The sequence below is a fragment of the Gopherus evgoodei genome, chromosome 8 (genome assembly GCF_007399415.2).
Source record: "Gopherus evgoodei ecotype Sinaloan lineage chromosome 8, rGopEvg1_v1.p, whole genome shotgun sequence".
Classification (NCBI taxonomy): Eukaryota; Metazoa; Chordata; order Testudines; family Testudinidae; genus Gopherus; species Gopherus evgoodei.
This window is the reverse complement of record NC_044329.1, coordinates 54,771,059-54,797,419: the sequence shown is the minus strand read 5'-3', so window position 1 is coordinate 54,797,419 and position 26,361 is coordinate 54,771,059. Positions and strand designations below refer to the sequence as shown.

General features: G+C 42.4%; 1 protein-coding gene across 2 annotated transcripts in view; it reads right to left on the bottom strand.

The window, feature by feature from the left end:
• Positions 1–1,249: 1,249 nt before the first annotated feature.
• SOAT1 (sterol O-acyltransferase 1) overlaps positions 1,250–26,361 on the bottom strand; it is a 47,374-nt gene continuing 22,262 nt past the window's right edge. For both annotated transcript variants that reach the window (XM_030572781.1, XM_030572782.1), the window contains exons 4-16: positions 23,229–23,380; positions 23,081–23,140; positions 22,057–22,164; positions 19,425–19,707; positions 17,429–17,507; positions 16,511–16,592; positions 15,666–15,711; positions 11,332–11,461; positions 10,668–10,765; positions 9,961–10,059; positions 8,743–8,878; positions 7,397–7,542; positions 1,250–5,264 (exon numbers count right to left, since the gene is read on the bottom strand). In XM_030572781.1, the coding sequence (XP_030428641.1) occupies positions 5,208–5,264; positions 7,397–7,542; positions 8,743–8,878; positions 9,961–10,059; positions 10,668–10,765; positions 11,332–11,461; positions 15,666–15,711; positions 16,511–16,592; positions 17,429–17,507; positions 19,425–19,707; positions 22,057–22,164; positions 23,081–23,140; positions 23,229–23,380 (1,476 nt within the window). In that variant the 3' untranslated portion in view covers positions 1,250–5,207. The remainder of the gene's footprint in view (positions 5,265–7,396; positions 7,543–8,742; positions 8,879–9,960; positions 10,060–10,667; positions 10,766–11,331; positions 11,462–15,665; positions 15,712–16,510; positions 16,593–17,428; positions 17,508–19,424; positions 19,708–22,056; positions 22,165–23,080; positions 23,141–23,228; positions 23,381–26,361) is intronic.

Genomic DNA, 26,361 nt, shown 5'->3' with positions numbered 1-26,361 from the left:
TCGGTCCCGGAGCCACCCAGCAAACCGCAGGGAAGGAGACCTGCTTGCTCGGGGTTCCGGGACCGAGAGAGCAAACCGGGAACGCCGCGGTTTGCTCTCTCGGTCCCGGAGCCACCCAGCAAACCGCAGGGAAGGAGACCTGCTTGCTCGGGGTTCCGGGACCGAGAGAGCAAACCGGGAAAGGAAACCAGCTTCGCCGCGGTTTGCTCTCTCGGTCCCGGAACCCCGAGCAAGCAGGTCTCCTTCCCTGCGGTTTGCTGGGTGGCTCCGGGAACGCGAGAGCAAACCGCGGCGTTCCCGGTTTGCTCTCTCGGTCCCGGAACCCCGAGCAAGCAGGTCTCCTTCCCTGCGGTTTGCTGGGTGGCTCCGGGACCGAGAGAGCAAACCGCGGCGTTCCCGGTTTGCTCTCTCGGTCCCGGAACCCCGAGCAAGCAGGTCTCCTTCCCTGCGGTTTGCTGGGTGGCTCCGGGACCGAGAGAGCAAACCGCGGCGAAGCTGGTTTCCTTTCCCGGTTTGCTCTCTCGTCCCGGAACCCCCCTTGAAGCCGCCCAACAGCGCTGCAGTGTGGCCACATCTAACACCACTTGCAGCGCTGGTTGCTGTAAGTGTGGCCACTCTGCAGCGCTGGCCCTATACAGCTGTACTAATACAGCTGTAACAACCAGCGCTGCAAAATTTTAGATGTAGACATGGCCTGAGTTAGCGCTTGCAGGAGATCAAAGCAGAGGAGCTGGGATTGAGAGGATGCAGCTTCTAGGATTGTCATTGTTTAGGAACAAGAGGAAAGTAGGTTTGGAATTGGGAGTTACTTAACACCCTGCATGGAAATGCCTGGAGACCTGTGCCCCATGGGAGCTTATTCCTTCAGCACAAGAGTTCTTTCCCATTCCCAATCACTCCCCCCCCCCCCAAATATCCCTCCGCAATGCTTTGCAACAGATCCCAGAGTGCTCCAGAGCAGGCACACAAGGACTGTATGCAATAGGTTATCAGAGTGCTTGCTGAGCAGGCAGGAGTTGCCCCAGTGGCTGCCTAGTATCCAGAGCCTAGCTCCAGCGAGAATGTGATACATAGATTGGAGGAGGAAAAAAGTCTCTCACCCCTGATGCCTCAACATCCAGGAACAATGCTCTTCACCCTCCCATCAACTCCAGTAGGGTGAGGTACAGCTTGTACCTGTCCCCCACAGTAACACAGGCCGTAGACGACACTGGAGAGAACAGACCCACACACACACACACCTTTCCTAGATAGCAAAATATATTTCAACTGCTGAAATACAGTAGATTATATAAACCGTGTTTCTGCATGACAAAACATTTTACAGGTTAATACATTGCAGACAGTAACAGAATCACATCTCCCACAACAGGCATCTCTTGGCAGCTATTCCAGCCGTAATAACACCAGAGGTTGTTCATACAACTCACAGGTAGAGTGCACTTTAGTTTCTTCTACTAAGTGGTATTTGCACACTTAATTCTTTCTGTCGCCCACCCTTTCCAACTAAAGAGATTAGAATCTGTCTGCTCCAGGAAGGAGACTAGTAGGGTTGTCAACTACTCTCAACAGCAAAGACTCTAGCGCACTGGGTAGAGACTTGCAGGTATCTTGCTGACTAGGTGCATAACCCTGAGACATCTGAAAAGAATGCATACTCTCTCAGAGGGCACATTTAAATCATTCCCTCCCTCCAGCTCATTTACATTCACAGATTCAAGCCAAATGATTCACTTTCCATTAATAGGTTAATACTGCCTCTTCCCATCCCAGGCACCCTGGCTCAAATCACTGATTTCTTCACAGCAAGTAAAAATAATTAGGCTAATTTTGATAATCCTTATTGAACAGTATACAGTTTTAAGAGATCAAAGGCAGGATTTCTTTCAGTTCTAAAGCCATCTTCATGCAGGAAGCTGGATAGCTTGGTGGGTTTTTTAAAAGCAGCAAAAAGGACACATTAAGTCTGAAGATTCTGTATGAATCTACAGTTCTCTTACAAGGACAAATATACAATACCCTTGTGAACTATTACATATTTCATATATGCAAGAAACTGGGTACAAAAAAATCTCACCACATTAATACTGATTCTGTGATGTTACTGAGCAGTAAGTTGAGTTGTATTGGCAGGAATTCCAAAATGGAAGCTTCCCATTTCATGGATGGTTAAGAGATAGTGGAAGTAAGCTTCACAACTTTACAAAGAACACTTAATATGTGTATACCGTAAGAATTCAAATAGGTTGTTAGCCTTAAGTGGCCAAATCACTGGCCAGACCACCACACTGCTAGAGCTGGTATTCTATGGTCTACAAAAAACAAAACAAAACTCTTCAAATGAACCATGTAGTATCTTCAATTCCCATTTAGCCCAGCAATGTGCAATAATTTCGCTAGAAAGTCTAAGGCCTAAAGTATTTCCCCAAGGCAATCATGAAAACTGAATTTCAAGCTGATATCAAATCACAAAATAAGTCAACAAATAGCAAAAATTGTCAGTAGTATAGTTGTCAATGCGCTCTAAAGGCATGGTTTCAGATGACTTGAACTATAAGGTTAGAACTGAATGTATCAAGAAAAAAGGCCAGTTACAGCAATGGAACATGCCTGTATAATGACTGGCTTCTGCTTGCAGTATTTTAATCCTTTGGCTCCAAGCACTGAGGTTATTGACATAGTAACGCTCAAGATTCTACATTATAGGTAAGCTGGCACCAGAGAGTTATACTGAGAGTCCTATTAGTAGGCAGAGAAGACTCAAAATACAATTCTTCCTTCTTTTGAGAACACTAAGACACAGTAGCAGGAATCAGACACAGGCTTCAGGAAATCCAAGCCTCTAATCCATCATACCCCAGGGGAGTGCAAGGATTTCCATACATAAACAGTACATTGCATTTTAAGAACTATGATTAAAGTGTACTGACTTCAATTCATCTTAGATGGAGGAGAAGTGCTAATATCTGACCACAAAGCTATTTTTAAAAAGGACACTATCAGGTTAAAAATAATCTCTTAAAATTTTACTAGCAGCACATTTTTTTTAAAAAAAGGTCTAGTTTACTTTCCATTATAATTGTTCAAGCTCAACTAGTGGAAGTAAAAAACCAACAGACATGGTAAAGTTTCTAATGATTTTCACCTCCAGGCTCTTCTGTACTAGCACAAATGTCCTATGTTTGGGGGCAATATTTGTTAAATTCTTTCTACTAAAATAAAAAAAATCATGAAAACAATTAAGAGTTTTTATATTTACTGTCATTCAATTAAAAAAATCCACCCTATACATTCAAAACCTGAATTTGTCACATATTTGACCTGATTGTGTCCTTTTAATAAAAGCAGAAGACCTATTAGACAGAAACTGAAAACTAAGAAAAAAATACTTAAAATCAAAATTAGTTGGCTCTGATGAAGTTATGTTTCAACTCAGGTTAGAAAATAGCTTTCCCAACACTTGAATAGAGTCCCATTGTCAGCACTGGTGGCCATGCCTGTGGCTTGGAGGTCAACAGGATCAACTTGCCACTCAGAAAAATGCCATTAAAAAACATTTGAGTAACTGTGAAATTACAGTACTTAATGAAGGCCAAGTTGTTCTCTACCACTCAGCTCCTTCCTGCAATGGAAGTTGTAATTATTGTAGGATACAATTCAATGTGCATCACTTAAATGAATAAATGCCATTCAGATAAACAGGAGTTATATGGTTAGTTTCTGAACTAATTTGTAACCTAGAGTGTAAAACTGACATCTCCATATAGAAAGTGAAGCAGACAGTAACTGGAAGGGAACTTCAATTAGATACAATAATGCGCAACTGCTGTGGTAAAGGGAATATTCCCAGTTTGAATATCCCATTTATCAATCAGTTTCTCCCTGTAGCAGTGCAATGGTCCCATCTCCCTCCCAAAGCAGGGCATGAACTTTTCCTGACTCCATATATTTTTGATGCAACATTCCAAGGGAGATGTGGTTTTCCATTGTAAAAGTAGTGATTTAGAGTGACGGGGGGTGTGGGGGGAAGGCTTTGATTCATCCCCTTATTTCCAACTGCTTTTGTGTCAGGAAGCTATTATGGAGCATCTTGTCAACATGTGGCAAGATAAATGGGCATTGTATACAGTGGAGCCATTTGAATGAGAATACTAATCATTGAAATCAATGGGATTTTTTCAAACTGCTTCATATACTCAATGCATACTAACATATGCAGAATAGTAAGTGCACATGCAGAGTAACAACTTTTCACTCTGACAGTTTTGTATCCCCCTAAGATAATTGATTAATCTAGGGGCTACAGGGAGGGAAGTTGTCAGAAAAAGCAAAACTCCTACTGCTCATAGTCACATGAGCTTCAGAGCACAATATAAAAAGCCAAGGGGCATAAGAGCTGTAGTTGGAATTCTGAGAGCCAAAGAGGTCAGGCTTTTGTGATTTAGAGACCAATCTTAAGCTTTTTTAGTGTAACTAAGGTTTTTGTTTTTTTAAGACTGTATGCCCTATTTTTGAGTAAAGCAAATATCTTCATATAGCCAGTAGCAACTGATCGTTCATTGCAACCACAGAAAGAAAAAAAGTCCTCAGCATTAAAAATTAAACTTTCCCCAGCCCATTTTCAATCTCTATGTACTGTCTGTGGAAAGTAATTCCAGACAGAGGACACAGAAAGCCATCCACCAATACTTGGGCTATGATGCAAAGACATGTTGCTCTATCACATAATACTACCATAGCAACAAGAAAGGTTCCAAAGAGCATACAAATTCTGTAGAGTCTCCAGTTACTGAAGGAGGAAACAACTCTGAAAGAATGTCTAAGAAACAGATGGACAGAGGCTACTGCTGAGCTCTAATTAGTCTGACCAGACAATCTATTGTCTGGGTGAAGAGTAGCAAAATATGAAGCATGGCTGGAATGAGCAAAATTCCAATGGACATAACCTTCATCTCAGTGTTTCATGACTGACATGGGAATGACTGAGTAGAGCGGTGTGCAATGAGAGCTACCTGGATGCCTGCTGCAGTCCACTTCAACTGGGCTGCCTCAATAAAGTTACAAAAACAGTTTATCTCCAATAATCAGGAGGCACAACTTCCCTTAAAAAAGATTTGAAGTGAATTATGTCATTGTTCCCTGTCCTTGGAGGAGCACAGGCTGATCTTCAGATACAGGAGGTAAGATGAAAGCTGGGTTTAATGGTTTTAAATCTGAATATGACAATCCCAGGAACGTGGTTTCACATAGTCCAGGAACGTGGGCTAGAAGACACAACAGAAGAGAGGCAGCATGTTAATCATGGACATGTAGTGGTGGACATTATTGTACTGTCTATTGAAGTCAAGTAACCTTTTCTGTTCACACTCCCCTTACAGAAAAAGCCAGCAACACCACATAGTCTCACATCTGATAGTCATGGAGGCCATGACTGATTCTGACAGCAGGGTGTAGACAGACGACATTTTTTCAGGTAAGCATGAGTGTCTAATCTATGGCCATTACAAAAATCTATTCCTCTGTCTTCAGCAAAGACAGATTTACAACAGCAGCTGATCATTTCATCCCAGGAGTCAGTTCTGGGTGATAGCTACCACTACAGGAAATGAATACAAAAACTGCAGAGATGACATATTTGTAATAGGGGGAGGGAGAGGAAGACCAGTATTCCCTCTAATTTTTTAGATCCATGTACGGAATAATTTTGTTATGTGCACCAATATGGAGGTGATGTGTGACATGTCACCTTAATACTGGTGCACATAAAATTCATGTAGTGGGAGTAGGGCCGAGGGGGTTGGAGTGTGGGAAGGGGCTCAGGGGTGGTGCAGAGGGTTGGGGGGGGCATGAGGGCTCTGGCTGGGAATGCGGGCTTGAGGTGGGGCTGGGGATGAGGGGTTTGGGGTGCGGCAGGGGGCTCAGGCCTGGGGCAGAAGGTGAGGTTTTCAGCTAGGGGTGAAGGCTCTGGGGTGAGGCCAGGGATGAGGGGTTCAGGAGGGGGGCTCAGGGCTGAGGCAGAGGGTTGGGGTACAGCCTCTGGGGTTGAGCCAGGGTTGATGGGTTTGGGGGGGTTCAGGCTGCCCCAGGGCTGCGGTGGAGGGAGAGAGAGAACTCCCTCCAGCCCTCTCTCACTGTAGCAGCTCGGGGCAGGGGGAGAGGTGCCTCTCCCGGCTGGGGCAATTCCAGCAGTCCTGGGCCGGGCCGAGGGAGGGGCGCCTCTCCCCCAGTCCCAGCAAGTCCAGGGCAGGTCCGTGCTGGGGCCAGCAGGGAGGGGCACCTTTCCCCTGGCAGGTCTGCACTGGGGCCAATGGGGAGGGGCGCCTCTTTCCCAGCAGCAGCAGGTCCGTGCTTGGGGAGAGGAAACTCTCCCCGCTGCAGGCCTGAGCCCCTGCACAGGGCTTAATAGGCACATACGCAGCTTAGAGGGAACTTAGGACCAGACCTTGAATTCTGAGCCCACTTAGAATGGGCTTCAGGTAAAACCTTGCTGAATAGGTTTGAATGCTTTGTCAAGGCGCTGTGCAAGACAGGTTGAGCTATCAAGACTACTCAAACACTGAAGGGTTGGTGTTTAGGAGCGAAGTTGTTCATGTTTGATTTTATAACCATGTTTCTATTTTCCCTATTTTACAATTGCCACTGCTGAAAGCAAGGGGAAATTCCCTACAGACCCAATCAATGCAAAAACCACAACAACCCACAAGACAAAAAAACCCCACCCCAAAACACAAAGCAAAACAAAAAAAACCAAAATCCCACAACTGTTTCTCCTCATCCTGGAGGCTGAGCATGCTGCCTCCCCTGCACTGTAATACTAGTACATATTGCCTGAACGGATTAAAATGCTCTGAGTTTAAAGGACATAAGCCCACCACTTGAAAACTGACAGTCAGGGGGAAATAAAATGTACTGTTTAAACTTCTTTAAAGAAGTGACCCTACAAAGTAAAACTGAAAATGTGTGCGTGAAGGTAGGGGAGACAGTGAACAATGGGCAGTAAAATACCAGATCCTTGAGTTTTTGTCAGCTAGAGACCTTCTCTAATTTCTGTTAGTAGAGTCAGTCCTTCTCTAAACTGATCTCAGAGGTCAGTAATCATGTAAGAGTTATGTCTCAGGCTTTGTAAGATTCTGGAGTTTTTGTTATTAGGCTCATGTCATAAGTTTAAAAACAGTAAAAGTGAAATAGAAACCAACTTCTTTACATCATCACCCCCCATTTTCCAGATTACGCCATATCAGTCCACCGCTCTCCTCTATCACATTAGAATTTCTCACCCTTTTTCCCATAAGGCCGACCGACTCTCACTAATCTTTTGTCCTTTACACAAACCAGGCTTGTCCCTTCTCACTGTCTCTACACTTCGTTATTTCAGAATCGAAGGTTAACCACTTACATTTTCCAGGGGGCAATACTGATGTGCATACCACTCCTGACTGTAAAGGCAAATGATGACACCCTGGCCCAGGAAGAGAGAGGTCCACATGATCACATTCCAAATGGGCCCTTTCCGACGGTCATCAAGAATGAAGTTGAAAACCACTGGAAGAGGAAATAAAAACTCATCAAGGCGCGCTATTCGGGACATCTGCAAGCTCAAGTTTTAACCCACATTAAGGGCCAATAAGTCTCTTGAATTCTCCTTTCAGTTCCACTAAATTAGTCTGATCATCGGTCTGCTGTCCATCTCCACTGAATTGGTGGCACGTTATGGGAAAAGTCCATACAGCACAGGAAAGCATGCTTATCATCTTCTTTCACAAATGATATGTATCACATTGGCAAGTTTATTCCCTACAAGACTACCAGGTCCATCTGGCAGCCTCGGTTTAGAATGGGAGTGGTAGAGTGCTACAGCAGAGGAGTGAAGAACGCTAGCAGAGCAGGGAGTGGGAGGCAGCTGTGAACATCTGCACTGTGCCTGCCCCATAACAATTACCACCCACAAAGTAAACATGTTTGCACTCATGCTCCCACAAAAAGAGGTAGGGAAAAGGGAAGATGCCATCCTCCAACTCAGTGCTGGAAGGCTACACCTATACACATCAGTTACAGTAGCAAGATAAAAACTGAGCAACTACTCCCTCAGGCTATGGCTTTAAAAATAAAAATATTGGCTACTAGGCAGAAGCGTGGTAACTCATCCTCGAGGGGCTGGCTAAAGGGAAAAGTTATGTTGTTATAAATTCACTGCCCAGTTTTATATACATTAACTTGGTATGTTTTATATGCATGGGAATATGTATGTTGCTATACAACTAGCCCTAGGAGTGCCGGCAGCCTTTTTGGCGCCCTAGGCAACAGAAGGTCCCACCCCCAAAATGGTGCCCCCAACGGAGGCAGCAGAAGGCCCCACCCTCGAAATACCGCCAACGACCGCAGTGGCTGGATGTTCGGCTGCTGCGGTCGCCGCCCCCAAATGTCAGTGCCCTAGGTGACCGCCTAGGTCGCCTAATGGGTTGCACCGGCCCTGCACAGCAATACAATTTCCCTCACCCTTATATTCCTTGCATCCTTAGACCCCAATCCTGAAAACACGTTAAGTAATTCTTTAATGTGACTCCTTGGACACAGGTGTTTGCAGGATTTGGTTCTCCAGCTGGAACTTTTCTACAGGAAACAGTTCTGCAAGTGTTTGAAGAGCAACTCGCCCAACAGACCCTGATCACTATTTTAGCCTCTGTGCTTTACCCCAGCTGTATATTTTATTATTTTTTACCAAATGCTTTCCTGGTGACTTACTTCCAAAGCACATGAAGAGGCAGAAGAGGACTGGATAAAAATAACCAAAGCAGACTCCCAGGACATACTCGTGTACGGCAGCTGAGACAGCAAAGACGGACAGCATAGCAGCAGCTTTGAACTTTTTACCAAAGAACTGGTGATGGGAAGAGGGGCAGGGGGAAGATATCAAATACAGACCTGTTCTGTTATACTTTATTCTATTTTATACTAGAGGTTAATACATTTAAAGTAATTTTAATGGACTAATTAGGATCTGCCCCTGCTATGCATGAGGTGCTTTAAAAATTCCATATACATTACAGATTCCTTAGATTAAGGGAAGTGTCTATTCTTTGGGGGATTTCTACTCTGCTTCTCACTTCCTGAGAACACACATGAAATATAAAAACACACCAATGCTCATCTATTCAAATAACGTATTACCATGCCAGAATATAACAGTTCTGTGAACCAACATATTAGGTTCAGTTGTTACCTTTCATTAAAGCATTAGAATAGGCCCCACTCCTGCACTTTATGCATGTGAGTAGATCAGTGAACTCAATGGTTCTCCTAACATGCATAAGTGGCTGCCCATACCAGGACACTGAATTTGGTCATTCACATCCCTGAATGCACTATGAAGAGCATTTCACAATCAAGTTACTCGTTTATCTATAGTTACATTTTTAACCTAAGTCTCCCCTCCCATCCTGCAGGAAAGGCTTTGTGATCTCCCCCTCAAAGGTCAGCAGATCACCAGTTTGTCAGTCACTGACTCTTTTTGTTAGTCATCAGGTCAATCAAAAAGCAAGGCCTTTTTGCACCTCTACGGGATAAGACACTGGCTTCTGTAAAATTGGCATAGAAATAGGGAGGAGCTTTTACTGGACATTCATTTATTCAAAACAATTTACAAACTTCTAATATGGATTCCATTCCTACACCACTACATTAATTCACACTTCCCCACATTCTCTTCCTTTGTCATTCTCTTCAGTGATTTCTGCATAATTGCAGAAATAACCTTGCTGGATGAAAGCCATTCCAGAGTGCTTCTCCACATCAGTCCTGTTCCAAAACCAATGAGGACTCTAGCAACGCAAACTACTAATTTTCTCACGAGAAATGGTGTTAGCTCCCCTCTTACACCCACCTCCTTACTTATTTAGAAAAAGATGCCATAGTGTTTCAAAGAGAGATAAAGAATGAGGACCAAGTCTGCTTGCTGCTCACCCACAGAAAGTCCCTGTAAGCGTAGTAATACAGCCAGTCATGTACCACCACATTCCATGTTCGGTAATAGTTTGCATATGATGTGGAGTTCCACCAATCCTGAAACACATAGTTAAAGGGGAGAAGAGGGCACATAGTTGGTGTTAGTGACAGGTCTTCCATTAACTCTTTTTTGAAAACTAAGTTTGAAAATGTTTGAGGAGACAGATTGTGTGATTAGAACAACTAGTTATCCCAGTTAAATTAACAAGTTGTATTGCACGATTTCACAGGTTATGGCATTTTGATCTTTCAGGGGTATGACAGTTACTCCAATAGCTGAGTTCTATGGAACTGCAGTGGTCAAACAGAATGAAAAATTTAAGTTATGGTCATGCTAATGAAAAGATTTGACAGTTCTGGTGGCTGAAGTCCTGTTCACTCACAGAGAGGTAATACAGGCATCGGCAGGCCAAGTTTCCTCCACAATACCCGACTAGGATGCCTCAATCCTGATCTAGAGGGACTTTGGAGAAGGAACTTCCCCTACAATGAACATCAGCAGCATTGAGGTTCTTTTCCTCTTCTGACACTATTTCATTTGGAGAAAAAAATTCTAGGAACTTCATAAAACTAAAATCATTTCATTTGGGGTGTATTAACAACGATAGCATCTGTAGAGAACAGCAGCAACATCTACAGACATTGCAGAAGAAAGACCTTGTTACCTTGTAGAACATTCTGTCTGCAAAGCGCAGCATCTCAGCAAATGCATTAAGCCAGCAGTGAAGGAATGCAAAGAAGACCAAGAAGAGAATCAGAACACCTGGAGATACATGGGGGGGAAAAAAAAAAAAAAAAAAACCAGACTCATTTCACAACATCTGTTGGTTTACTCATCTGTGACCAGGGATACATAAACAGAGCCATCAAACTGTGTCTGCTGCAAACAGGTTTAACAGGAGGAACCAGATTTTGTATTACTCAATCTATAACTATCATTTTTAAAGGCTACCTCACCACACGAGATGCACAAAGGCTGCTCTATGGTGCTGAGACTGTTGACAAAGGAGCCAGAATTAAAATCTGAAGTTCTGTTTGACTCTCTCGTGCCCTCAAGCTATATCATCTCATCGCTCAACTTTCATGGAGAAAGTCTTATTTAACAACAGAACAGCAAGTTATCTTCTTAGTTATCACAGGATAGGTGCATTGCAGGGCAGCCATATCTGTTATAGCGACCAATTCTCCCCTTCCTATGAAAAACCACTCATCTCACACAAACCCTGTGAGCAGGAGTTTTGGCACTTTCTCTGAACCCTCCTTTTACAAGTCTAGCCTGGGTGAGAAATGGAGGAAGGTTGTAATGTCGCACAGCCACGTAGGTCTCACCTGGCAGGATGGAATTGAAAATGCAGAGGACCAGCCCTCGCAGATTGAAGGGTTCCTGACTTATGTTCCGAAATGGAGGGATGCAGAGTCGCACAAAGATGTAGTAGGCATAAAAAAGCGAACCAATCACCTGCAGCACAAGAGCAGTCACACTCCATAAGAAAAATTAACGCACAAGTAACATCTGTAACATCGCAACTCTTTACAGAAGAGAGAGAGAGAGAGAGAGAGAAACAATGGCACCACCCCAAACTTCCCACCACTCACACACGTCTTGGATTAGAAACAATATTCATGAAACTCCCATGATATTCTAATTTTTTGTTTTCAATTAATATTGGAGCATTGTTCCCAGATAGCTGGTGGGGTAATGTCAGTGCATTGTCACTGTTTTGCCAGAGTAGCTTTATACATTTCTCCAAGTCCACCTACTGATGTGGCGGCTGTGAGCAGTTCTAATATAGTGCTAGAAGATGAAGCTCAATAGTTTTATGCTGATGCCCAAAATACAAGTGAGAAATCTCACAGTTTGGATCTAACCAAGACACTGAGACAGCGCTGAGCACACACTGTATATTAAAATCTTTACTTCATATATATTATAATCTTCAATTCTCTTCCACCGGAGAAGATTTACAACAGGCCGGGCCATTCAAGAACCTGGTTTTGGTTCATCAGGCAACTCCCTATTCAAAGTTTTAAGACAGGGAAGTTCTGTCAATACAGTAATTTGACTGGATGAACACCTTGACTCACTTTATAATTAGCTTTTCAACTCACCTAATCCCCATTATAAATGCACATACGGTACCGCAACTAGAGTACACATTTTTTCACCCCTTTCCTTCCACATCAAGAACAGCCTATCAAGAGGGAGCTGGGCCCCCTTGTTAGTGCCATTTAGATGCAAAGAAGGATTCCTTGTGAAGTGGCAGAACTCCAGGTCACACCACACTGAGGGTCCAAAAAAATTTGACCTGGAAGTTTCTTTGGATTACAGCAAGAAATAATGAACGACTGTGCTCATTGAAGCACATGGGGCAAAGGAAGCAGTTTCTTGTCACTGACCCCGCAACATACACACACTGCCTTCCCAAGCTCACAAAGAGGGCCGTCCTTAACCATAGGCAGAACAGGCAGCCGCCCAGAGCACCACTAGGTCTGGGGGCACCGCTCTGCCGGGAGCCCAGACAGATGGGAAGCAGTGAAGCATGTAAGAACAGGGCTGCTGGGTCCTAGAGAGAGATGCTGCAGCACAGTCTGAGGGAGAGGATTGGCTGCTGGGGTCTCTGGGAAGGGGTGGGGGAAGGAATTCACCTGCAGGGTGACCAGATGTCCTGATTTTATAGGGGCAGTCCCGATTTTTGGGTCTCTCTCTTATATAGGCTCCTATTCCCCCCCACTCCCGTCCCGATTTTTCAAATTTGCTGTCTGGTCACCCTAGGTGGGGGTAATTGGTAGCTATATAAAATAAAGCCCCAAATATTGGGACTGGCCCTATAAAATCAGGACATCTGGATCTGGTCACCCTAGCTGGGGAGCGCGTCTCTCCCCCGGGCTGGCAGTGATCCATCTCATCCGAGGGGAGCTGCACAGGGCCTACATGGGTGCCCCGTCCCTGAGATCAGATGCTGTGCTAACTTCACCAGGGTCTGTTGGGCTGGCGTGTGATCGGACCTGAGGGTTTGCTGCTGCTGTTGCCACTCTGCACCCCAAGAGGTGGATATTGGGGTCCTGCAGTTTTCCACCTATCTCCTCCTCTACTGCAGCTGTTGGACCAGCAGGCTAGGGGGTGAGCCAAGCATGAAAGGAGTGCTGTGTTGCCATTTAGATGTTCATTTAACAGATTTGTTCGCCAAAAATGCTTGCTAACAATCCTGAATTCAATTTCAATATATATATATATATTTTTAAATCCACTCTCTTAGCCAAAACCAGAAAATTAAGTTGTTGACAATTATTTGTGATGAGTTTGGTATGGGGAAGGGAGTGGGCCAGTTTTCATCAGAGAAACAAAAAATGTTGACTGACTTTCCTATAGCCCTGTTACTGCTAAATAGAGTCCTCCAACAACTGTAATATGCTCATCTCTTTACTAATGTATAGAGAAGGGGTCAGCAACCTACAGCACATGTGCCAAAGGTGGCACGCAAGCTGATTTTTGATGGCATTCAGCGTTGGGCTGAGCGGCTCAGCCTGCCACTGCTCTGGGGTTCCGGTTGCTGCCCCATTGCCACCCAGGGTCCCGGCCACCAGCCCCACTCAGCACCCACTGCTGGCCTGGGGATCCCCAAGGAACCCCAGGCTGGCAGCAGGCTGAGCAGGCAGGCGGCTGATACCCAGGCTGAGCCACTCAACCCGCTGTCAGCCTGGAGTTCCATTCACTCAGCTGGCAGGTGGGCTGAGCAGGACTAAATTCAATGAAATAGGAAAACAGAGAAACTAATGACAAAGTGCAAGAACCTAGAGTAGTGGTCCCCAACCTTTTTCGTCTGGCGCTCACCAGACGAAGGACCGTGCCAGTTGGACGAGCATCCGCCGAAATGTCGCCAAAATTCGGCAGCATTTCAGCGGCGACGCCTCTGGATGATGCTGCTTATTGGTGGCAAGCGGCGTCATCCAGAGGCATTGCCGCCGAAATGCTGGCGAATTTCAGTGGCATTTCGGCGGATGCTTGTCCGCCGGCCAGTACGCAGGTGCACTGAGAGGCCCCTGTGGGCGCCATGGCATCTGCGGGCACCGCGTTGGGGACCCCTGACCTAGAGAGCCTCCAGAAGCACGGCGATCGTTTTGATTTAAATGGACTTGAACTGTATGAAGAATTGAGTACTGTCCTCAATGCTGCCACACGCAAAATTGATAATGGACATTGTACAGTTTACTTATACCAGCAAACTTGTTGACATATATCCTAATGGGTACATTGCCACTCGTATTCTACTGACAATTCCTGTAACAGTAGCATTAGGAGAACGGAGTTTCTCAAAACTAAAGCTCATTAAAAACTCGTATTCTACTGACAATTCCTGTAACAGTAGCATCAGGAGAATGGAGTTTCTCAAAAAACTAAAGCTCATTAAAAACTATCTTCGCTCTACATGGAGTCAGGAACACTTGACTAGTCTTGCTATTCTTGCAATCAAACAAAACATCACCTTGTCTTTGTCATACAGTGATATTCTTACTGATTTTTGCAGACAAAAAAGCCAGAAAGATTGATTTTAATTAAAAACAAATCCTTGTTTCAATACCTCTTGATAGAAATTTCCAATAAAATGTTGACAAACTAAAAAAATTATATTATTTGCATCATTCTGTCAAATCAGAATTTTTTCTATAGTGCTGATTCTTTAGTGCTAGTCCATCAGCATTACAGTGTGCTTCATTAAGTTAAACTGGTTTTAATAACATGCATGTGGCAAGTTTTCCCAATAGTGTAAGCTTATGTGTGTGTTGCTAAGAGCAAGACAGGCTCAGGGGCACCAGTTCAATAATTCCGCCTAGGGCGCCATAAATCCTAAGGATGGCCCTGCTCACAAAATCTTGATCAGTGCTAGATTTAGAGAAAAAGTGAGGGGAGAATACAGATGTGTAAGTGCCCTCTGCACCAATCTCAGTTGAACTAAAAGTTATTTACTTTGACAAGGTATGGCCATTAAAATAATAAAAGAAGTTTAATGTTCAGATAAGCATCCAAAAGCTTGGCTTGAACTATCAAAACCTCAAGTTTTCAAAAGAATGCTGGACATCTCAAGAGATATACTGGCACTTGTGTTTCTGTCTGGAGCCTTTGAAGTGGTAAACCACCTTTTCCAAAAAGGGTGTGGTTCAAAACTAAGACAAAGCCTCAGATCAGTTCTTTGTTGTGCAAGGTAATTAGCCCTTTTCCAGTATCCACAGTACGATGGTAAAATGCATACTGGTGTTTCTATTGCCCTCTGTATCAATATAAAAGCCAATGGTCATAAATCAAAGCTAAGGAAAAATCAATCCCTAACTGAAATTATGACAGAATTTCATCATAGGGTGGATTATATATCAAGTCAACTCACTGAAGGAAGCAACTAGTAGAAATATTTTTTCTTAAAAAGGAATTAGACGAGTATCTGACAAAATATTTCAGGGTAAAAATATTAATATAATAGCAGGGATCAGAGAGAGTTTTCTTTTCTTTCATCACTGGAAGGGCTTCTGTATTTTTCCGGTGAAACTCATTGCTGGATAATTCACATAAGCTGAGGCATCAAGCAGGAAGTGCCCGACAATTCCATCTGATAGAGTCTGAGAATTCTCTGGACATGTATTAAGATGATCAAAAATTAAACTAGACTCACCTGTGCAAACTTGGTAGCTACATAACCCCATCTTATCATGGGATTCCTACAAAGAGAAAGAGCACAATGTTACATCTAACAAACTCTTCCTTTGGGGCAGCAAGGATCTCATCCAGTACAACTGTATTCTGTAACCATCCCATCCCTTGAGCACAGAACTAAATTAAAGTTTAAATTAGAGGTTTAGTCTGTGGAATATTCAAGGTCTGTAGAACAGGCCCATACTATGAAAGTATAAGAACTCCAGGGCTAAGTGTATTTTAAAGGTACCTGTAGTTCCTCCTCAAATCCAAGAGATGGAGCTGCTTAACAACTCCATATTATGGCAGATACTCAAATTTAACTAAAATCTAAGGGACTGGTCTTCACAGTTCCCTTTCTTTCTAAAGACATTTAGCATCTGGTTGTTTCATTCCTAGATCTAACTCTAGATGGTTTTTCAGAAAAGCTCCTAAAATACACCTCTACCTCGATATAATGTTGTCCTCAGGAGCCAAAAAAACCTTACCGCATTATAGGTGAAATGAACTTGCTTTGATCCAATGGAGTGCGCAGCCCCGCCCCCCCAGAGCACTGCTTTACCATGTTATATCCGAATTGGTGTTCTATCGGGTTGCATTATATCGGGGTAGAGGTGTACCCAGAGACTGATTAGCAGAGGGTGGGTCCGACAAGTCATTGGCGTGCTATTTCCAGCCCTGCCAGTAGTTTGGCATATGACCTGCAGAAACTCCCTTATCTCTCAGTGCTTCAGTAAAGTGGGGGTAGTTCCCACTTCAGAGTTATTAAACATTAGCTCAGACTTTTAGAATACTATATAAAGATATCAGTGTTGTTGACATTACCTCGGATAGTTGTCCCTGTAGATGAGGGTGGGAGCGAAGAGGAAGTACAGATACTGGGTAACTTGGGGAACTGGGATGGTGCCTGAAAGAGTAAAAGAGTATTTGGCAGTGAAGCATTCAGCACACTGAAGGCATGGTGCTTCCCTCAGTAGCCTTCTGCATACTTAACCTAGGCCTCCTAACTAGCCATCACCCTGAAGACTTTAGTCAAGGAGGCAGAATTCTTAGACTGCCAGAAAAAGAACAGAGGGACAACAGATTAGTAATTAGCAGGAATTCTGTTTGGGACACACAGTTCAGAGAAACCAGCACAGCCACTCAGTGCACAATGTTATTAAATTGGCAGTCATTACACACAGTCGCATTTTTAAAAGGAGTTACTGCTGGTGTGTCATGATTACTGGTATCATGTGTACCCCAGGGCCAGAATGTTGGCACCACACCAGCATCTGGGCTTTTATTCCATGCTAACTTTGCTGTGCAGTTCTAGATGGGCTACTGCCCTCTTAGAGGTGCTGTCCTTTGGATTGAAGCATTACACCGAAGTCCCCTCTGCCATTTCTTGTGGATGTCCCAGTGGTAGCAAGATCCCCTGGCACTAAAAGCACATAGAAAAACCCTTGATGTCTTGACCAACTTAGAATTAGAACTGGTTTTAGAGAGACACTAATTCTTTGTAATAACTCAGTCACCCTGGTTGAAATTCACTTCTGTGCAGAAGGCCACCACAGACCCCAGGCACCTCTCTAGCCACATTAAAGACCCACTTATACCTGAGTGGGTAAATGGTGCACAGAAGCCTTGGGCTGACCATATGCATATGGGTGAATTTCACCCCTAGAGGAAGGAGGACTTGGGAAGCAAAGAGTAAAACAACATATCCACAAACGTCTAGTGGTAGCAGGGTAAGTTACTCACTTGACTTCTCCTTGGCTGAAGACAGAACCCGAGGAACATTCTCCCTAATGAATGAATAAGCCTTCATAATTAGACGAACCTGTAAAACAAGAGTGTCCAAGATCCCATTTTCCACAGTTTAACTTTCTCAGCCTCTGCACTCTAGTGGGACAGAGTGATGCATCTAGGTAACGCTTTCAGCATATAAGTCTCTTTTCACCTTATCCTTTTTAAAAAAAAGGTATGTACTGTTCTCCCTCTAGGTTCACCTCTTGACTAAACACTCAGAGTACCAGAAGAGGCAAGTATGCAGATAGTAGTGGTACTTGCCCCCTCTGCACCTTCAAAAAATCCAAACTGTTTTGTAAATTTAGGTGGAAATTAAAATGAGCTCCAGTCCAGTGCATGTGCTGTGTGACGTGGAAACCAATAAAATGTTAGTCAGGTTAACCAAACACGATCTAGACTGAAGCAATCAATCACATCATTTCAACACCCCAGCTGTTCTCAGCATTGAGATTACTACTGTCAATCTAGAATTATTTATTGAGTATATGGCTCCATTTTTTAAGTGATCAAGTTGAAACAAGATAGCACCAGCACATGAGCTCTATGCCTACTGTTCAATTCACTTTTTTTGCCCCCCACAATTTCCTCTCAGGAACTGATAATTGCTTGGCAGTTAATACTCTTCAAACTTGCTCTCTGAGTGGTGGCGACTCCTTTTTTGAGAGACGCTCACAGTGACAACTGCTTCTAGAATTACAAACATCAGGACTGTTGCGAAACATTCAGAACACAAAACGTGAATATACAGTAACAAACTAATGTCAAACGTAGCTATTAAGAACTGTTTCTGGGTCACAATAGAGGTGTACACTTCTCTTCTTTGTATGAATATAATTGTTCAAGAAGGATCTTAAATTCTCTTTCAGGCCAGCACAACATGTTTAATGGGAGTTTCAAGTAAAAATCTGACCCCTCTTTTATAAAAGCTAGAATTGTTCTAACTCTAATTATATTTAAATCTACTTAAGATTGGCTCCCTCAAAATGTAACTGTGCACAGTTACCACCTTCCTACTTGGGATACAACTGAAAGATTATTCTGTGAATATCACAGAGTATTACAAAGAAGCAAAATGCGATGCATCACATGGGCCATAGGAGAAACATTTGCTACATTAAACTGTTTGCTGTTTGGGTCAATATTGACATATATTTTATATACCGCAGATCTTACAAGAGGATATATGTAGTCTTCATATTTAGATGCACAGGGCACAAAAAACTGCTTGAATTTAGAATTACAGTATTAGAAGTCAAAATCACCAAGAAGGTGAATGGCTATTTTAGACGGAGACCATTCAAAACCATTCCCTACCATTTCTGAATATATTTAATGTCATCTGCACTCTTCATTGACAGAGCAGCAAATAAAGTGAGTGTGAGGTTGCAAGACAACCCAAAATTAAAGCTGGAGAAATTACACAGATTTGTTCTGCCCTCTTTATGGGTATTGCAGCATATCTGTTGTGTGACAACTAGATTAATTTACATCACAATGGTCAAGTGGCCTTAAATTTTTACTTTTGTTCTAAAAGCAGCTAATACTGGGAATTGGCAATATTTCAAGTGTTTCCACTTGTCTCTTGCTTCTAGCAGTCACATGGGTACACTTTGTCTACAACAGATGATATTTAAAAATATACATGCAATAGTTCAGTGCAATTGTATCATATTAACAGATACTGAATTTGATTCAATTGGCAAAGGGTACAATTATTGAAAGTCTGTTAATAAAAAAAATATTTTTAAAATATCAGGACTAGTTGCCAAGAGTAATGAGGTCTCTTAGTTACAAATTGCTATTGTCTCACATGCAGAGACAGGCATTACAATAACCTTTTGAGGAGGAAAAAAGGCTTTTCAGCAAGTTCTTTCCTAGACAAAATTTTCATTCTAGCATGCAAAGCCATCTACTGTCCTGCCTCTAAAGTCACCATGCAGAGACTCACCTGTTCAAGTATTATAATGAACCGAGAGGCTGGAGGTAGAGCATACGACACAGCAACATATGTTGGCCCAAACCCAAGCCCGATGCTTTGGAATAGCATGAAGAGCATCCCAAAGAAGAGGGAGCGGATTTTCCGGTGGGAGGAACAACAGTGACCCTGGGCCCACTGCTGGAAGAGGCCATAGGGTAAAATGAACGTGGACAGAAACATGCAGAGCCAGGTGGAAATGACAACAGGAAACTTGCCAAAAGCGAAGACCAAAAGATCAAATTCAAGCACCAGCCTAAAAGAAACAGATACGAGACAAAGCCAGATTAGTGGCATGTGGTGTTTGTTATCTCTTTTTATGAAAGCTTCCAACCCAGTTCTGCAGTGGTCACAGAAAGCGACATTAGCAGACAACAGCTGGTAGATGATCTCAGTACAATTCCTAAATGGGCAAGTGCATTGTGCAAAACCAAACCACACTCACTCTTGTTGGCAACACTGACTGGCTGAAAGACTAAGGTCTGACTCAGCAACACGTGCAAGCACATGCTTAACTCTAAGTCACATGGGCTTCAATGGGACTTAAGTGCCTGTTCTAAGGAAGTGCATGTTTAAGTTCTTTGCTGAAGATGAATGAGCTTAAGCACACACTTAAGGGTAAGCATGTGCTTAAATGCTTTGTTAAATCAATACTAGAGTAAGACCCAGAGACAGAACTTCTCTCACTTCTAGCAAGGGTCCCTCCAAAACAGGGAGGAGACATTTACTGGGAAGTGAGAAAAGTTTCCATTGATGCCTCCATGGCTGTACTTGTTCTGTGGACAAACAGGATTTCAGTCTCCAGAGATGTCACTTTAGCATGTTTCACAAGAATTCAGAGTCAGTTTATTAAAGATATTTAGGCACCCAAAAATGCAGATAAGCACCTAGTGGGGATTTTCAAAAATACCTATACACCTGATATCCACTAATTTTAACAGGAGTTGGATATCTAGGTGCCTTTGAAAATCCCACTAGATACCTAAGTACCTTAACAAATCTAGCATTAAATCTACTCTGGTTAAAAAAAGGTGGAATTAAATCCCAGGTAGATTTGCTATAGAACATGGCTGATTATTTTTAGAATAATGAAGGAACAGTTCAAATCCACACAAATTAATATTGTGACTGGTCCTTCATGGTTTTCCCCTCCTTTAGAATCTAGTCTGATTTAGAAGTTTTAGATTTCTAGCCCTTCTATCTCAGAAGAGCCTTCACTCTATAGATTTAAAACTGCTGGCTCAGAACAGCCTCTCAGGAACACATACCACAAGTACACAAAAGCTTAAAATGTATTCATTCCCATCTGGATTCATACTAGGATTACAAACTGTAACCTGAGACATTATCAGATCTATTTAGGAAGACAGTTTTTTAAAAGGATATTACTGCAGATACTATTATGACAAAATATTAGACAGACAGACAGAGACAATCTGTTCCTCTGTATGGAAGACAAGTCTCCAATGTAGATCCATCCAATGTAGATCCATCCAATTCTTCCCCTTCTGCCCACATCACTTTCAATTGAGAAACAAAGCTAAGCTTCCATTTGGAAACCCAAGTTACTGCCAGTTTACATTCATCCAGAACTGTACGTGCCAGCTCTCAATGAGAGATGAAAAAACACTAACACAAATCATGTCATAACTGGTTCTGATACATGAAAAACAAGGAAATTGTATTATCAATAAGATAAACATGTAGTTTCACTTGGTAATCTACAGGGATAGCTGCCAAAAACAATCACAATTTAAGCAATAAAGTCAGCAAGTCAGAGGAAGATTCTCTCTCTCTCAAGCATGTTCAGTACTGGCTACAAGCATCTAAGCACAGACATAACTGAGTCTGTTCCAGGACCTTTAAGGTTCTCTTAGAACAACTTAATTTACATCTATTTAGCAACAGTACAGTCCTCCAGAAGTGTGTTCAGTATAGTCTACTAATGCAGGACAGAAGGCTACCAAAGTACACCTCTACCCCGATATAACGCCACCCGATAGAACATTAATTCGGATATAACGCGGTAAAGCAGCGCTCTGGGGGGCGGGGCTGCACGCTCCAGCAGATCAAATCAAGTTCAATATAATGCAGTTTCACCTATAACGTGGTAAGATTTTTTGGCTCCCAAGGACAGCATTAAATTGAGGTAGAGGTATATTTGCCATTTTTCAAAACTGTCTACACTGTCTCCTTCACCTGACATAAATGAAGAACCACCACTATCCAGTTCATAATTCTGGTGCTCTGAGAACCTAAATGAAAAGAAGCTATCATCTATCTTTATGATGAATTCTCAAGAACTGCATGCCTCTAGCCCAATGACATTGGATATAATATTTCTAGGATATGTGCCCAAAGCCTATGAGCCATATGACAAAATTGCTCACTATCTACCTATGCCTTCTGTGGTTGCCTTGTCTGTCTAGATGTAAATTCTAGCACAATTTTAAAGCTTGTTGAGTCTATTTACAAGTTTTATGACCTGTCCTCACTGCATTATACTTGGACTATGAGTTCCTCCATTTTGTAACTTTATGTACCACTAATTTTTAATTATCAATTTTCAATATGCAAGTGCTTCCCTTTCAACACGCTTTCTTACCTTCCTTCATCAATAAAGTCTACTACAAGTGTGCTGAGAATGAAGAGGATGAGGAGAGCGATGAACATGTGGTAGATTGTCCGGATGTGGTTCACTTCAAACAGCTCACTGAGGAGGAGGTCCAAATGAAGAGCAATATCATTAGCACACATATGAATAGCATATACTGTCTATAGTACTTTTTCCTCTTCCAAATGTTTCCTTTCATTGTGAAACATGCCCCAACAAGTACAGCACAACTGGGAGACAAGAGATCTGAGTTATAGTTCTGACTTGCTACATGACTAAGTCACTGCTCCGTTCCTCACTTTTATCATCTGTAAGAAGATGGTGATACAACTACCTCACCAGGATGTTGTGTGAATTAATTTATGTTTGTGAATAAAAGACACCTGGTTCTCATCTAGCACTTCTTCTACCTGAAGACCTCAAAATTCTCTCTTTGAAGGTGGAGTGGGTAATCCTCAACCTTATTTTTACACAGGGAGTATTAGTCACAAGATTAAATGACTTGCATAAGAATCCAAAGGGGACTGTCAGCAGTCAACAACTGAGACAGGTCCATTAAAGCAATGAACACAAGCAATAAACAGTTTCACCCAAAAGGAATTCAGATTTGAGGATCCAACAAGTGTTGTGCTGTGGCAGCCCTCCAGCAGGGCTACAGCTATTCCTAGTGCCTCCCACTATCACCATCTTTCTAGCACATGTGGACAAGGGCATGTGGGAAAAGGTTTACAGAACCCTCTACACAGGTGAAAGGCAGGCAAGCAAGCTACACTGCTTTGTAGCTTCAGAGAACCATTATCTTTTCAACAAATATCCATTTTCTTAGAGATAAAGCTCCAGGGACATTTGCAACTATATATGGCTGAAAAAAAATATTCAACAAGAATCGGACATGGAAAGAAAGGGCTCAACTATAATAAAGCAGAGGTCCAAAAGTAAAGATACTGAGGGTGGCCAAGTGAGGCACTTTTAGCCAGTATGCTTCAGAAACAACAAGTGCAGTTAAAGTACTCACTCCAAGAGGGACCTCCTAGCAATAAAGAGCTTTCCATGTTCTGGAGGTACTCTCAAGCCCCTGTGAAGAAGAAGGACAATATTAAAGACAAAAAATTGTAAACTATAAAGGTTGCAGGAAACTTAACCTCATCCAGGGACTGGCTTACTTGGGTTTGTGCAGGTCTCTCTCTGAGCAGGTAGCTACAGGGAAGGTGGATGTTGCTGTGGAGGATTCCAGAAGCACAGACTTTGCTATCAAACGGTTCACAAACTCTGTAAAGTGACTGTCCACCTCCTTCATGAATGCTGGCTTCAACTCCTGATAAAGTAGAAATAGGTTCACATTATTTTCTATGCCTTGATGGATCAAGTCAGCTGTGAAACACTATCATGAGTCATGCTTTGAATAATGCTTATTCATCTTTTGATACAATGCAGAAGAGAGGAAAGCTATCCATATTCTGGTGATAAAGTTTAAAGAAGGTGAAAAGTAAAAATTAGGGGTGGTATGTACATCATAAAATGTGGGACCAAGTAAGTTAAATGTAACCTCCTATCCTTGGAAACAAAGCCCAGCATTTTCACAACATTATGTTACATATTTAAATACAAGAACGTCAGAATTGGTACACATGATGTAACACAAGATTGCCCATGTTGCACTACGAGGATAGTGCCCTTTGCTTTTATAGTTTTTATATTTAACCATGTATGTTTTTTGGGAAGGTTAAGGGAGTAGAGTTACACATTAATTTCTCATATGAACAATGAAATGGTCCCAACTAGTCTTTGAATTTTACACCCTCACAAAATGAATGTGGGCAAGAGAAAAGAAAGGAATTCACACCTGTGCTACTGCAGTTGTTTGGCTACAGGCAGTTTTCTGCATGGCTGTGTTTACAGGGCAACATGTGAAAATGCAATAGCAGATGAAACAATAGCAACAGAGGAAAAAAAAAAAAATCAAACAAATAGGCCCCAAAGTACTGAGCCCTCCGATTCCCATTAGAGTCAACAGGAACTAAGGGTTCTTAATATCTTGCAAGGCCAAGCCCTTTGATTTGCACTGTGGAAAGATTATGCCACTTGTACTTTTGATATTTACAGTTTCCAATTAAAATATTCCTGCATGCCAGGCCAAGATGCTTGCACTGTATTGTCAAAGGGGACTAGGTATGCCATTACAGCATGCTTAGAGGTGATTTGACAATAAACTGTAGACACTTTTTATTCTTCCCTCTCCCTGCAAAAGCCTACTACGGGTCCAATGGTTTATCAAAAGGGTGTTTAGATGCATTTTTAAAAGATCCTTTGGATGACCAAAAAGAGGTCTTATGCTGTAATGTTACATTCTCAATTACAGTATTTCAATGACAGCTGAAGGAATTTTTGCTTAAAAGTCTTTCAAAAAATTTCATAGAATCATAGAATATCAAGGTTGGAACGGACCTCAGGAGGTCATCTAGTCCAACCCCCTGCTCAAAGCAGGATCAATCCCCAGACAGATTTTTACCCCAGTTCCCTAAATGGCCCCCTCAAGGATTAAACACTCAACCCTGGATTTAGCAGGCCAATGCTCAAACCACTGAGCTATCCCTCCCCCTCTTTTGTAAGATAGCTCACTGAATAATCAAAATTGGGTAGTCAAGGCTACTTCATAAAGCAAGCAAAATTATAGCTTCAAAAAGGTGAATTTTCAGAATGTGAAAGTGTGGCTATAACTGAAGTCCTATCTTGTCTATATTACCAGTCTGCATAACATGTTTCCTAGTTGCACATTGCTTTCCAGCTTGTAACGTACTAGGAAACGCACCATAATGCAGTCTACAGTTTGAAGATTGTACTGATGCAACGGAAGCGTCCAGCTTATTTGCAAGGGAGTTAAAATGGTAAAATGGTAGGTGTCTTCAGGCTGACTGTGTAAAGAGAACTACTACTGCTAGTATGTGCTAGATTGACAGTTCTGGATAGTGAAGTGTTCTTCTCGCCCACAGAAAAAATATGGCAAAAGCAGTGGTAGTGAAAGTTTTCCCCATCATATTACATATATATCCTGAGATGAAAGCAACAGCATAAACATTAGCCTCAGGAAGACCGGAGAGCCATGCAATGCTAATTCTTCTAAAAAATCCAGAGAATATGAAAAACAGACTGCAAGAGATATGGGGCCAGATTCTTTGCCTCACATTAGAAGAGCTACATTGATCTACACCATTTGAGCATCTGACCCCTGGGTAATAGTCTGAAGTTAAATACTTGCTGTTGGGTTGCTCCTCAAAACACCAGCCTGGTGGGGAGGAAAGATGGGGAAAGCTAACTAATAAGACAACAATGCTCTACCCCAGAATCTTTCCAGAAATTAATTTTACAAAAATTAAACTTCTGCAGCATAAGAGGAGCATTTCTAGGCAATGGATTTCAAAAATAGGGGCTTTAAATTAAATAAAAACTCAAGCTAGTCAAAAACTCAAAAAGGTAATAAAATGTTTAAGTATATCAGAAGCAGGAAGCCTGCTCAACAGCCAGTGGGGCCCCTGGACGATTGAGATACAAAAGGAGCACTTAAAGACGAAAAAGTCATTGCAGAGAAACTAAATGAATTCTTTGCTTCAGTCTTCACAGCTGAGGATGTTAGGGAGATTCCCAAACCTGAGCCGTCCTTTGTAGGTGACAAATCTGAGGAATTGTCACAGATTGATGTGTAATTAGAGGAGGTTTTGGAATTAATTGATAAATTTAACAGTAACAAGTCACTGGGACCAGATGTCATTCACCCAAGAGTTCTGAAAGAACTCAAATGCAAAATTGCGGAAATGCATATGGTTTGTAACCTGTTCTTTAAATCAACTTCTGTACCCCATGACTGGAAGATAGTTAATATAAACGCCAATAGTTAAAAAGGGCTCTGAAGGTGATCCTGGCAATTACAGACCAGTAAGTTTAACGTCAGTACCAGGCAAATTAGCTGAAACAATAGTAAAGAATAAAATTGTCAGACACATAGAAGAACATAAATTGTTGGGCAAAAGTCAACATGGTTTCTGTAAAGGGAAATCATGTATTACTAATCTATTAGAATCCTTTGAATGGGTCAACAAACATGTGGACAAGGGGGATCCAGTGGGCATAGTGTACTTAGATTTCCAGAAAGCCTTTGACAAGGTCCCTCACCAAAGGCTCTTACGTAAATTAAGTTGTAATGGGATAAAAGAGAAGATCCTTTCATGGATTGAGAACTGATTAAAAGACAGGAAAAAAGGGTAGGAATAAAGGGTAAATTTTCAGAATGGAGAGGGGTAA